This window comes from Rhinopithecus roxellana, chromosome 5, assembly GCF_007565055.1.
Source record: "Rhinopithecus roxellana isolate Shanxi Qingling chromosome 5, ASM756505v1, whole genome shotgun sequence".
Taxonomy (NCBI): Eukaryota; Metazoa; Chordata; class Mammalia; order Primates; family Cercopithecidae; genus Rhinopithecus; species Rhinopithecus roxellana.
Window position 1 is genome coordinate 99,951,369 of NC_044553.1, and position 13,050 is coordinate 99,964,418.

At 42.9% G+C, this 13,050-nt stretch overlaps 1 protein-coding gene across 1 annotated transcript; it reads right to left on the reverse strand.

The window, feature by feature from the left end:
• Positions 1-521: 521 nt before the first annotated feature.
• PNN (pinin, desmosome associated protein) lies at positions 522-8,233 on the reverse strand. Its single transcript, XM_010356636.2, has 9 exons — positions 8,023-8,233; positions 7,275-7,346; positions 6,821-6,889; positions 5,942-6,014; positions 5,739-5,833; positions 5,510-5,585; positions 4,165-4,320; positions 3,949-4,087; positions 522-2,970 (listed from the first exon to the last, which is right to left on the reverse strand). Exons 1-9 carry the CDS (start codon positions 8,133-8,135, stop codon positions 1,604-1,606), a joined length of 2,160 nt encoding a protein of 719 aa, XP_010354938.1. The 5' UTR covers positions 8,136-8,233; the 3' UTR covers positions 522-1,603.
• Between the last annotated feature and the right edge of the window lie 4,817 nt (positions 8,234-13,050).

Here is a 13,050-nt window from a genome sequence, read left to right on the forward strand (position 1 = left end):
CTATTCAGATTTTCCAGGTACAAATGAGTGGACAAAACTTAATTTGTACAAAGGATTTTAGTGCACACAAACAGTCATCAAATAAGGTGCTTTTTAACCAGGTTAAATTTTATGATCATCCCTTTAATTCACTATTTACCAACCTCTTTCCTGCCAGGGCACACAGGAAATGCAACATTTTGCTGGATAAGCCACAGATGAAGATACTAATGGTGAAACTGGCTCACGGATACAGATTGCTCTGCAAAGCTCTATGCATTTACTGTTTTAATAATTACTCCAATAAAAGGATTTTTAAAAGATCTTTTAACACATCCACTTACACAAGTGAGTTATATACACACAAAAACTAACTGAAAATACTTCTTCACATTTTCACTGTAACCATTTACTTGTCAAGGGAAGGCATAATGAATATTCAAAGTCAAGGCTAAAGCTACAATGTTAAACTCAAAAAAGGTCATTTGCAATTTAAGTGCTCTCTTGTATAAAGCATCAGAAAGTTAATACAAGTACTAGTCTTAAGCAGTCACGCAAGTCTAAGCCACATTTATTTGCACATGTATAGTAATGGGCAACAGATACTCCAAGTTCATACAAATTTGTAAAACAACAAAGTTAATAATAACTTGGTACACTTGTGTGTTATCTTGCTTACATATTAAAACCTAGATGAACTTCCTTCATTTTGTGGACTTCCATACAATACTTCCTTAAACAAAATTCTTGAAAACATATCGGCATGTTTCAGTTAGAGCCAACACAAAAGTTAAGACAAGACACAAACTCAAAAACCAAGTTTGAGAGATACTTTTCTACCTCCCTCCCCTAGAAAGAAGTGGATTTTCTTTAACAGATATATACCACACAAGTAACCATGAAGACAAAAGAATGACGCTCCCATCATCAGGAAGAAAATGCCAACCAGATCATACTGTTTCAAGTTATCTACCAAACATATGGTTAAAATGAGAAACGGGAAAACGCTTAGATTAAAATAACAAGGGAGATTAGAAAATAGCAAATGATTTTAAAGAGAATTGTTCCCCCTCAAAGCTGCAAAGCTCTGACTCTGACAACTCAAAATTGTCCAAGGCAAATAAAAACGAGGAAACCTTCAAAAACATTCTAATCACGTGCAGTATCTAGTGTTAAAAGCTGAAAATGATAAAGAGGATATTTATTATACAAGTGTCAACGAGGACATCCCAAAAATAATGAAATAAGCACACATTTATTTCTACAAAAGCAATGTATGATACAGAATTAAAAGGGAACAGACTTCAAGATTTGCCTATTAAAATATACAGATTCTTACTGAAGAGTATAGGATATTTAAAAAAGATGACAAGGGATGTTAATCTTTTTTTATTATTATCATTTTTACATATTTTGGAACCTCACATAATTTTGATAAATAACTCTTACAAAATTATGCAAAAAGTACAAGAATGTCTGGTAAACAAACAGTCTGTATTTTCCAAAAAGATTTTTTACAACATGCAATTCTTAAGGCAGCATCCTCCTTACAAGGACAGGTAATCCTTTTATATCAAGAAATCTTCTGCTGCAAAGAATGGCTAAGAAAGCCTGGCTTCTTCCATTAACGCCTTTTGTCTTTCCTGTCTGATTTTCGGTCTCTTTCACTTCTTGAAGATCTTTTGCCTGATCGACTACTCTCTGATATAGACCTCTTTCTGTCGGACCGGGAATTCTTATCCTTTGATCCTTTTGTATCTCTACTACTACCACCTTTTGAAGATTTGTGACTTCTTTCTAGTCCTGAAGTATCCCTTCTCTTCCGATCCACGCTCCTTCTGTGCTTTCTATCTCTATTATGTCCCCGGCCCCTACTCCGACTTCTACTCTCACTACTACTACTAGTGCTGCTGCTACTATCTCTGCTGCTGCTGCCACTTGTACTGGAGCTGCTACTGGAACTACTACGACTGCTACTACTTCCACTGCTAGAACTACTTCCACTGCTGCTACTGGTTGAACTGCTACTAGAACTACTACTGCTACTGCTTCGACTTCTACTCTTGCTTGTTTTATTTCTAGCTCGACCTCTACTTCTGCTCCTAGTTTTGGTTTTGCTCTTGCTCTCTGGATGTACTGTCAAGACTGGCTCTACTGGTACCTCAGTGAGTTTTACAGACTCTACAGGAAACTCCTTCCTCTCAGGTAGTAAATGCCCTTGCTCCTGAGTAACTTGGGGTGTTGGCTGTAAAACAGCTAATGACAAATTCTCAGGCTGAGAGGGAGGCTGGGACTGGAGTACTGGTTGGGACTGAGATTGAAGCTGAGGCTGGGGCTGGGGCTGGGGCTGAGGCTGAGTCTGAGCCACAGGCTCAGGTTGGGGCTCAGATTCTTTTTCTTCTTTTTCCTCAGACTCCTTTTCCATGTCTAAAGCACTGACATTCTCTTTCCCAGGAGAAAGGGATTTACATTCTTTATCTGGCTCAATTTCAAATTCCATTTCTGGTTCCAATTCTTTGCTAGCTTCATTTTCTGAAGGCTCTACACTTTCAACTCGATTAGTTTCCATTACCTCCTGGTCAGCAATTACATGTTTGACATTTTCAACCATCTCTAGCACATCCATAACTTCTTCAGGCTGACTATCCTGCTGCTTCTCACTTTCCCTTACCTCAGTTTCCTCCTCCATCTTAACCTCCATTTCCTGTTTTTGTTCTTCCTCCTCCTGTTCTTTCTCTGCATCACTATGAACAATCGCTATTTCCTTTTCCTCTTCCTCTCCTGCTTCCTCTATTTCTACATCATTGTGCTGATTACCTGTCTCCTCCAACTCTTCCTCTCGCTGAGCCACCTTACCCTCTTCTTGTTCCGCCTTCTGTTCTTCATTACGCACCACCTGATGCTCTTTTTCCTTCATTGATTGTCTTCTAGGCCTAGCCTCCATTTTATTTATTTGTTCTGCAAATTCGATGCGTCTACCTTCAAATAAAGCTAAAGAATAAAAATTTACATGTGTAAAATTTACCGATTAAGAAAATTCAAAGCCACAATTTTACAACTGGTCACAAATTGTCATTAAGCTTCATCTGGATTTGTTTTTGTAAAGTTATGACAAAATACTACCATGGCAATTAAGTAATTACAAACTGACATAAAATTATAAAAGCAAAGATCCATGGGAAATCTATATACTAGAAATTAGTGGCAGACAGAACTAGACATTTTCTAACTGATGAAGAAAACAGATTAATCTTTATGTATTAATTTTTCTGATCCCAAAGAGACAAATCATCATCTTAGCAGTGTCTATCCTTCCATGTGTGTTCCATCTAGAATCTGTTGGTTTTCACATTTGTCTTATTAGCATTTTATCAGAGTAAGAGTAGCATGCAAAAAAAAAATTATACACAAATGCTTAAGGAATACAGATGCATAAGCACTGTCTATAACTTTCACATTAAACTCCATGATACAAATATTCCTATACTACAAACTCACCAGCATCTCAGAATGTATCTTTTTTTTTTTGAGACGGAGTCTAGATCTGTTGCCCAGGCTGGAGGTTCAGTGGAGCGATCTTGGCTCACTGCAACTTCTGCCTCCCAGGTTCAAGTGATTCTCCTGCCTCAGCCTGCCAAGTAGCTGGAATTACAGGCTTCCACCACCATGCCCAGCTATTTTTTTTTTGTATTTTTAGTAGAGACTAGAGACGGGGTTTCACTGTGTTAACCAGGATGGTCTCGATCTCCTGACCTCGTGATTGGCCTGCTTCGGCCTCCCAAAGTGCTGGGATTACAGGCGTGAACCACAGAGCCCGGCCTAGAATATCTTATATCTTATTTTTTTTAAAAAAACCAAACACAGCAAACCAATCACTGAATCATAATTATTTTAGAAAACAAACTTGTGCGTATGAACATACTACCTTAGCCGCTATGAACAATTCAATGGACCTCTTCACACACTTACCATTCATTTTTCTCTGTGACTCTTCTATTAATTTTTGGGTAGCAGGACACATTCTTCCAGGAATATAAAACAAATGGGGCTTTGTCTTAGTTCTTATATATTTAATTATTTTGGCATTATGTTCATTCCATTCTTCTTGCTAAAGAAAAGGTAAAAGGTCAGTGCTTTTGTAAATATAAAGGATTACCAATCTTAGAATTCCAAATTACCACTCACCAGCTGCGCAAGCTCAACTTTCTGTTCCAAAAGCCGCAGTTCTGTCTGTTTAGCACGCCTCTCTTCAAACAGTTCTCTCCTTTCATTTTCAACCTGCTTTCTTTCTTCTTCTGCCTGGACTTCAAGTTTTTGTTCAATTTCCTGGCGCCGCTTTTGCTAAAAGTTAAGTAGCCTGCTTTAATACTTATGTGTTGAAATAGTTACAAGAAATACACACAAGGTATATATGATTTCAGTTCAATCATAATAAAAAGTTATTACACATACTAATTATGTGAAACATTAGAGGTAGGTAAATCATCTGAAGTCAGGAGTTTGAGACCAGCCTGACCAACACGGTGAAACACCACCTCTACTAAAAACACAAAAATATTAGCAGGGCATGGTCGTGCCCACCTATAATCCCAGCTACTTGGGAGGCTGAAGCAGGAGAATCACTTGAACCCCGGAAGCAGAGGCTGCAGTGAGCTGAGATCACGCTACTGCACTCCAGCCTGGGCAAGAAGAGCCAAACTCTGACTCAATTTTTTTTTTTTTTTTTTTTTTTACTATGTAAAGGTATCTGCAGGCCAGGCATGGTGGCTCACACCTGTCATCCCAGCACTCTGGGAGGCTGAGGTGGATGGATTGCTTTGAGCTCAGCCCAGCCTGGGCAACTTGATGAAACCCCATCTCTACCACAAAAAAAAAAAAAAAAAAAAAAAAGTATCTGCATATGTGTCACATTTTTTCTTTTTTTGAGATGGAGTTTTGCGCCTGTTGCCCAGGCTGGAGTGCAATGACGCGATCTTGGCTCACTGCAACCTGCGCCTCCCGGGTTCAAGCGATTCTCCTGCTTCAGCCTCCCCAGTAGCTGGGATTACAGGCATGTGCCACCACACTTGGCTAATTTTGTATTTTTAGTAGAGATGGGGTTTCCTCATGTTGGTCAGGTTGGTCTCAAACTCCCAACCTCAGGTGATCTGCCTACCTCGGCCTCCCAAAGTGCTGGGATTACAGGCGTGAGCCACTGCACCCGGCCACTTCACATTTTCAATTCAGGATACCAACTAATTAGAACTTAGCACTTGGTACTGACTGCAATTTGTCTTTAATGAAATGGAGACTGAGGCTTTTTTTTCCAGATCCCTAAATTTCAAGGCTATTAGCTATGATATCAACAACTGTTATATTGCAACACAATGTTTAAGTAAGGCTGCTCTATAAAAAGTTAAACCAAGTTTTTATTTGGCTTTATTTTAGATTTACAATTAAGTCTTAAAAGAGCTATAAGGATTAAAAAAAAAATTAATCCACTACTTTGATAACTTAAATACATGATGCAAAACAAAACTTGGATAAATACCCTTTCAGTAGCAACAGTGGATTCTTGTTTAAATTTTTGAAGGGTACCCATCAACAAGCCAAATATTCGCCGGTTCCTAAAGAACAGAATAAGAAAATTTACTGTCAACAGGATCCATTTCATTTAAACCCATCATTTTCTAAGAAACACTACAGGACACTTGAACAATCCCTTAATTTTTCTTATAACTGCATTCTTTCACAAGAGTTTTTTTCCCCCAGGGAAATACCTTTGCTTTCCCTTTTCATCCATATTTTGATCCTGGATAAGGTCTCTACGTGTGCGCTCTTTGGAGGTAGCTACAACTGAAGACTGCAATGCTGGCTGCAGAAAAAAGAAAATCTCAGTAATTAACTAGCATATGAGTGGTGTGCTTTCAAATGTAGTAAAGTGAAGGTACTACATTTGTTTAAATTCCTTCAATCTCAATACCTTTTTAACATCATCATCCTCTGGGTCGCTTTCCTGGCGTGATTCTCTTCTGGTCCGACGCTCCCCGCCCAGCCTGTCATAGACAAAATTACTTTTTTTGAGACGGTGTTTCACTATACCATCCAGGCTGAAGTGCAGTGGTGCCACCACAGTTCACTGCAGCCTCGACCTCCCGGGCTCAAATGATCCTCTTGCCTCATCCTCCCAAGCTGGGACTACAGGTGTGAGCCAGCATGCCTGGGTAACTTTTTTGTACTTTTTGTAGGGATGGGATTTCACCATGTACCTAGGCTGGTCTGGAACTCCTGGGCTCAAGTGATCTGCTGGCCTTGGCTTCCCACAGTGCTGGGATTACAGGGATGAGCCACTGTGCCCGGCCAGAAATTAATTTAAATGACCACTAAGGTATTTATGTAACTGCACACCAAAGGCAAATGCCCTCTCTTTCGAGGACTCATTTCCAGAAGCTTTGTTCTATCAAGTCTCCATCCCATTTTATTCTTTCCTCCAGCAGAGAAAGAATACAATGTGTGAACTAACGCCCAAACCAACTTTGCTCTCCTGTATTTTCTAAGTTTTTCAAACCGGTTAAGTTTTTCAAGTACAAGTCAGAAAAAAATGGTACTAATTGACAATTTTTCCAAGTTTACTCTTCACATGACCTTTATTTTGATAAACTGTGGGTTATCATGAGTGCAGAACTGTGTTTTGAGAGAACTGACTCGGTTCAATCAAATACCAAGAAAACTTGGTGGGGGGGGAAGTGGCACACGACTCAATTTTTATATTGCTCAAACAGCATTATTATTAATACATATTTATATTTGTGTGGTACATCAGAAATTAAAGAAGACTTCAGGAATCTTTTTATAGACCTACCTACTGACTGCCCCTTCAAGGTCTCTCTGTTTGGCTGGGGGTCCTCCTCCACTATCTGAGAATCCACGCCTGAAATTTAAAATGTTCAACATAAAGCACTTGAAATACAAGATAAACGGTATTTCCATCTGACAAGAGAATATGGTTGAAATTTTAAAAACCTTTCCAACGAAAGTAGCCTTAAATGGACATTCATTCCCAAAATGCTTTTAGTGTTACTTTAAACTATAAGAATTAAGTTCACTCAAAATTGGTACACTTAATATATTCTTCGACCTCCAGTTTTTCAGGATAACTGTATTTATACGGAAACCTAGTCTATCATAAGCATTAAACAAAACAAAGACGACAAACACTGGGTTATTGATTTTATCACAGGTTTTGTGCAAGCCAATATATTTATAAGTAAAGTACCAGTAGTTTCAGCATGAGTAAAGTCCAAAGGAAATCTTACCTCAGTAATAAACTACCACGTCCTCTACCTCCACCAGGACCAGAAAGGGCCAGCAATCTGGCTTGGATGGGCCTGTAAGAGATTTACAAATCAGTGCAAGATCATATGCAGACACACATAGTTGCACCAATTACTTTCAGAGATATGGATCACAAGGAGAAAATCGCAAAAGTTCCAAAAAGATAGTTTCAAATAAACCCAAGTGTCTGAAACAGGACAGGAAGTACTATTTCATTTCACTTCCTCGTTTCTCCAGGGCCTATATCACAGAAATTATAATCACCGCGATGCCCCCACACATTGAAAAGCCTGAATCAGGTCCCCATTCCGCCATCCCCGAGGAAGCCGCACGTGGGCAAGAGGCTGGGGTGAAGCGGCTGGTCGCGTCCCGGCAGGGTCTCGGGGCCGGCCCTGGGCCGGGTGCCCGCCGGAGCGGGAAGGGGCTTTGTGCTGCAGTTCCGGGCCTGCAGGCCCGAGGGCGGGAATCAGCAGTCCGGGTCTTCTCACAGGCCTGAGAAACCATGCCGGCGTACCCAGGACTCGCTCTCCTTTCTCAGGGACCTGAGACCAGCGCTCTACGGTGGGGGCCTGGGGCCTCTCCACCTCGGCGAGAACACGGTTTTACCCGCCGCCCCGCGAACAGGCCTCGAGGTTCCAGCCTTCTGAAGGCTGGCCGCCCTCCCCGCCTCCAATTCACCCCGACCAGAGGGCTGCCTCTCCGAGCTCCGAGTTCCCGTTAAGCCCTTACCTCACGTCATTCGGATCCCGCCCGGTGAGCTTGCGAATATTCTCATCCACGTTCTTAAGGCTCTCTTTGGCCTTTTCTAGCTGTTCCTGCAAAGTTCTCACTGCGACCGCCATCTTCTCCCTGCAGCAGGCTTGAGACTGCTTTACAGGCCGCGCTGGGCTGTGCCGCGCCGCGGAGACGCGAAAGGACTGACAGCCGGGCTCAGCCAATGACGATGAGCGTTGTTTTCCGGCCTCAACCACTCAGCGACCGGAAGGGGGAAGAACCTGCAGCCTTTGTGACTCTGGGCCAATGAAAAGTCAGCCAGGCAGTCACCTCCCTCCCCAATTAGCTGCTGGTGCCTGGATCCTGCTAGCGCAGAGCCGGGGCGGGTTTCACAGTCCCTGAGTTCTCAGAGACTTGGCCGGCCAGCCTGCAGTTCTGGCAAGGAGAGCGCGGAGTTTTCCAGGCATTTTAACCTATGATGTAATGTGCCTTACACAGTTTTAACCTGATCACATCAGCGTGGGACTTAGCCAAGCCTCCTTTTCTTCCTTACCCTCACCTTGGTTAATGATTTAATTAGGAAAGGGCGCGGCTATTCTGTTGGTGCGCATGCTCAGAGAGGGGGTGGGCGCGTGCTTTCCTCTATTAGGTTAATTTTTTTTTCATACGGAGTCTCGCTCTGTTGCCCAGGCTGGAGTGCAGTGACACCATCTCGGCTCACTGCAACCTCCGCCTCCCGGGTTCAAGCGATTCTCCAGCCTCAGTCTGCCGAGTACCTGGGACTACAGACGCTTGCCAACACGCCTGGCTAATTTTTGTATTATTGGAGACCGGATTCCACCATGTTGGGCAGGCTGGTCTCCAACTCCTGACCTCAGGTGATCCGCCCGCCTTTACCTCCCAGAGTGCTGGGATTACAGGCTTGACCCACCGCCCCCACCGTGATTAGGCTAAAGTGAGCAGAAGGAAGACAAAAATAAAAACTAAGAAAAGTCATTAATCATAATGGCTAACATTGGTTAGGGGTTGATCTTGTTCCCGACCCTCTGTGAAACCCTCTACATGCCTTATTCCTCACAAAAAGTGTGGATAAAATGCCTATTATTACTGATAAGGAAATTGAGACTGGAGATAATGTAACTCTCCCTTGGTTGCGCCAGTTGAGAATCAGTCCCTGATTAGACCCTGAGCATCTATGCTAGAGAAAAGAAAGCAATGGCGAGACAGACAGGCAGTCATGGTTGAGTTAGCCTCTTCACCTGGCCTAGAGCTGGTTAAGACCAGGCCTAAGGGAGCGGCCCTATTAGTGGTGTCTCTGTGTGTTGTTCTGCTTCTGCTTCTGCCCTACCTGCACTGCCAATGTGGGAACTAGTTTTGTTCTATAAATATACAAATGGAAGCTCAGAAAACATTTTTTCACAGGCCAGGCACAGTGACTCACGTCTGTAATCCCACCATTTTGGGAGGCTGAGGCAGGTGAGTAACTTGAGGCCAGGAGTTGGAGACCAGCCTGACCAACATGGTGAAACTCCGCCTTTACTAAAAATACAAAAATTAGCCGGGAGTGGTGGTGCACGCCTGTAATCCCAGCTACTCGGGAGGCTGAGTCAGGAGGATGGCTTGAGCCCCGGATGAGGAGGTTGCAGTGAGCCGAGATTGCACCACTGCACTCCAGCCTGTGCGACAGAGTGAGACTCTGTCCCAAACAAACAAAAAAACCAAAACACTTTCCCACAGAAACAATGCTATAAATAATCTCAGCCAGGCATCTGTCTTGTACAAAGCATTAGTGGGTCCGGTGTATTAATTAACTCAAGCTACCACTTTAATCCAGCCATCTTTTAGAGCTTCCATTGTGTATCAGCAGTAAGCTAGGGTTTGAAAATAAAGCCTAGAACAAGTTGTGATTCCTGCTTCTGTGGATTTTGTAGGCTTCCAAAGGAGCAATGATCATTCATTAGTTTAACAAATACTTACTGAGTGCCCACTATGTGCCAGGTACTATTCTAGGCACTTGGGTATACCAGTGTACAATAAAGATCTCTGAGCAGGTCTAGTGGATTGTGCCTGTAATCCCAGATACTTGGGAGACTGAGGTGGGAGGATCGCTATAGCCCAGGAGTTAAGACCAGACTGGGCAATATAGCAAAAATCCTGTCTCTTAAAATAAAAATTTATTTATTTATTTATTTATTTATTTATTTATTTATTTGAGACGGAGTCTCGCTCTGTCGCCCAGGCTGGAGTGCAGTGGCCAGATCTCAGCTCACTGCAAGCTCCGCCTCCCAGGTTTAGGCCATTCTCCTGGCTCAGCCTCCCAAGCAGCTGGGACTACAGGCGCCTGTCACCTCGCCCGGCTAGTTTTTTGTATTTTTTAGTAGAGACGGGGTTTCACCGTGTTCGCCAGGATGGTCTCGATCTTCTGACCTCGTGATCCACCCGTCTCGGCCTCCCAAAGTGCTGGGATTACAGGCTTCAGCCACCGCGCCCGGCCTAAAATAAAAATTTAAAAAATTGTACTGGGGAGGCTGAGGCGGGATGATTGTTTGAGTCCAGGAGTTTGAGACTGCAGTGAGCTGTCATCGCATCACTGCATTCTAGCCTGGGCTACAGAGCATGACCCATCTCTAAAAAAAAGTTATCAATGAAAAAGCTTCACAGGAGGAATTGTGGATACAGATTATAAACATAAGTACATTGGCTGGGCATGGTGGCTCGCACCTGTAATCCCAGCACTTTGGGAGGCCGAGGTGGGTTGATCATCTGAGGTCGAGCTCAAGACCAGCCTGGCCAACATGACAAAACCCCATCTCTACTAAAAATACAAAAGTTAGCCGGGTGTGGTGGTCCACACCTGTAATCCTAGCTACTCGGGAGGCTGAGTCAGGAGAATGGCTTGAACCTGGGAGGTGAAGTTTGCAGTGAGCCGAGATTGTGCCACTACACTCCAGCCTGGGCAGCAGAGTGAGACTCTGTCTCAAAAATAAATAAGTAAATAAATAAATAAATAAATTGTATAGCATATTAGAAAGCAGGAAGTGCTATAGAAGAAAAAAATGTAGAGATGAATAACAGGGAAGAAGATTGACAATTATTTAATTCTGATTGTGAGCATACTTAGCCTCATTGATCTTGTTACAGATCTGTGTTCAACCTTAGGCAGTACCTGAGGGTTGAGAGTGTGATAATAGTAGAGCCTACTCAGCAAGTGTAAGAATGTTTCCATGTATGGTTGGCCTGGTAATCCCAGGATTTTGGGAGGTCTTGGTGGGCGGATCACTTGAGGTTGGGAGTTTGAGATGAGCCTGGCCAACATGATGAAACCCTGTCTCTACTAAAAATACAAAATTAGTCCTGCATGGTGGCAAGCGCCTGTAGTCTTAGCTGCTTGGGAGGCTGAGGCAGAATTGCTTGAGCCCGGGAGGTGGAGGTTGCATGCAGTGAGCCAAGATCTTGCCACTGCACTCTGGCCTGGGCAACAGTGAGACTCTGCCTCAAACAAAGCAAAACACACACAGCCAGGCACAGTGGCTCACATCTGTAATCCCAGCAGTTTGAGAGGCCAAGGCGGGTGGATCACCTGAGGTTGGGAGTTCGAGACCAGCCTGACCAACATGGAGAAACCCTGTCTCTACTATAAATACAAAATTAGCTGAGCTTGGTGGTGCATGCCTGTAATCCCAGCTACTTGGAAGGCTGAGGCAGGAGAATCACTTAAACCTGGGAGGTGGGGGTTGCAGTGAGCTGAGATGGTGCCATTGCACTCCAGCCTGGGCAATAAGAGCAAAACTCTGTCTCTGTGACACACACACACAGACACACACACACACACTCTCTCTCTCTCTCTCTCTCTCTCTTTCTCTCTCTCTCTCTTCTTGCTTCCATAGGATCTATTCCTAGGAGCCTTGGCAATTTAACTTTATGAAGAAGGATCAGTAGGATGTTGTGTTCAATGGTTAGTGGGTCCTCATTAAATATCAGTTTCCTTTCTATCCAAAAACATACTTTAAAAGCCTCATGTTATTGTGGTTGGAGAAGTCAACCTTGATAAATTGGCCAATTACTTACTTTTTGACTTATGTGGTGAACTTGGACACCTTTTTCTTGGTGGTAGTGATGAGGGCAAGAATGTAATCTACACATAAAGGACCTGATTTCACATAAGGGAAAATTTAGTGCTGGAAAAATTAAGATTACCATTGCAAAATACTCTTCAAAATTAGACAATTTAGTGTTTTCAAAGGCTTAAGTGGAACTTTTATACTGGATTTATGTGATGAATGGAATAAACTGATTCAAATATTAGAAGGGACGTGTTTAAAAAAAACCCTACCACAATTAAAATTTTGGAACATGATCTTAAATTCTTGTGAAAGGGCATGAAGTGTGTGTGTCTGTGTGTGTGTGTGTGTGGGTTTTTGAGACGAAGTCTTGCTGTGTTGCCCAGGCTGGAGTGTAGTAGCGCAATCTCTGCTTGCTGCAACCTCCGCCTCACGGGTTCAAGTGATTCTCCTGCCTCAGCCTCCCGAGTAGCTGGGATTACAGGCACCTGCCCCCACGCCCGGCTAATTTTTGTATTTTTAGTAGAGACGGGATTTCACCATGTTGGCCAGGCTGCTGTCAAACTCATGACCTCGTGATCCTCCCCAGGCCTCGGCCTCCCAAAGTGCTGGAATGTACAGGCATGAGCCACCGCGCCCGGCTCAGGCATGAAAAGTTGAGAGGTTATTGTTAACAATTTGAGAAAACTCAAAATGTTAATTTGGGGGAAACAACTGGGATAATTGGGGAAAAATATTTGTTTTGTGAATTACCAAGGAAATAACTAATCACAGGCTAAGCAACATGCTTAATGTTGAATTTGCTAAATTTAAGATGTATATACTATGATGTAGCATGTATATTTATTTGCATATGCAGTGAGACAATTCCTACAGTTGTCTCAGACTGCTGTAAATGATTAGGAACTCCATCCTGCAGTGACATCGCTTTTCTGAATTCTGTAGCACTTTTCACCTAATCCTCTGATTAGTCTGTATTTTC

Coding starts and splice junctions, on each gene's coding strand:
- PNN (XM_010356636.2), bottom strand. CDS start 8,135: ATGGCGGTCGCAGTGAGAACTTTGCAGGAACAGCTAGAAAAGGCCAAA. Junction 7,347..8,022: donor CGGGATCCGAATGACGTGAG/GTAAGGGCTTAA, acceptor AATCTCTTACAG/GCCCATCCAAGCCAGATTGC. Junction 6,015..6,820: donor CTTGAAGGGGCAGTCAGTAG/GTAGGTCTATAA, acceptor TGTCTATGACAG/GCTGGGCGGGGAGCGTCGGA.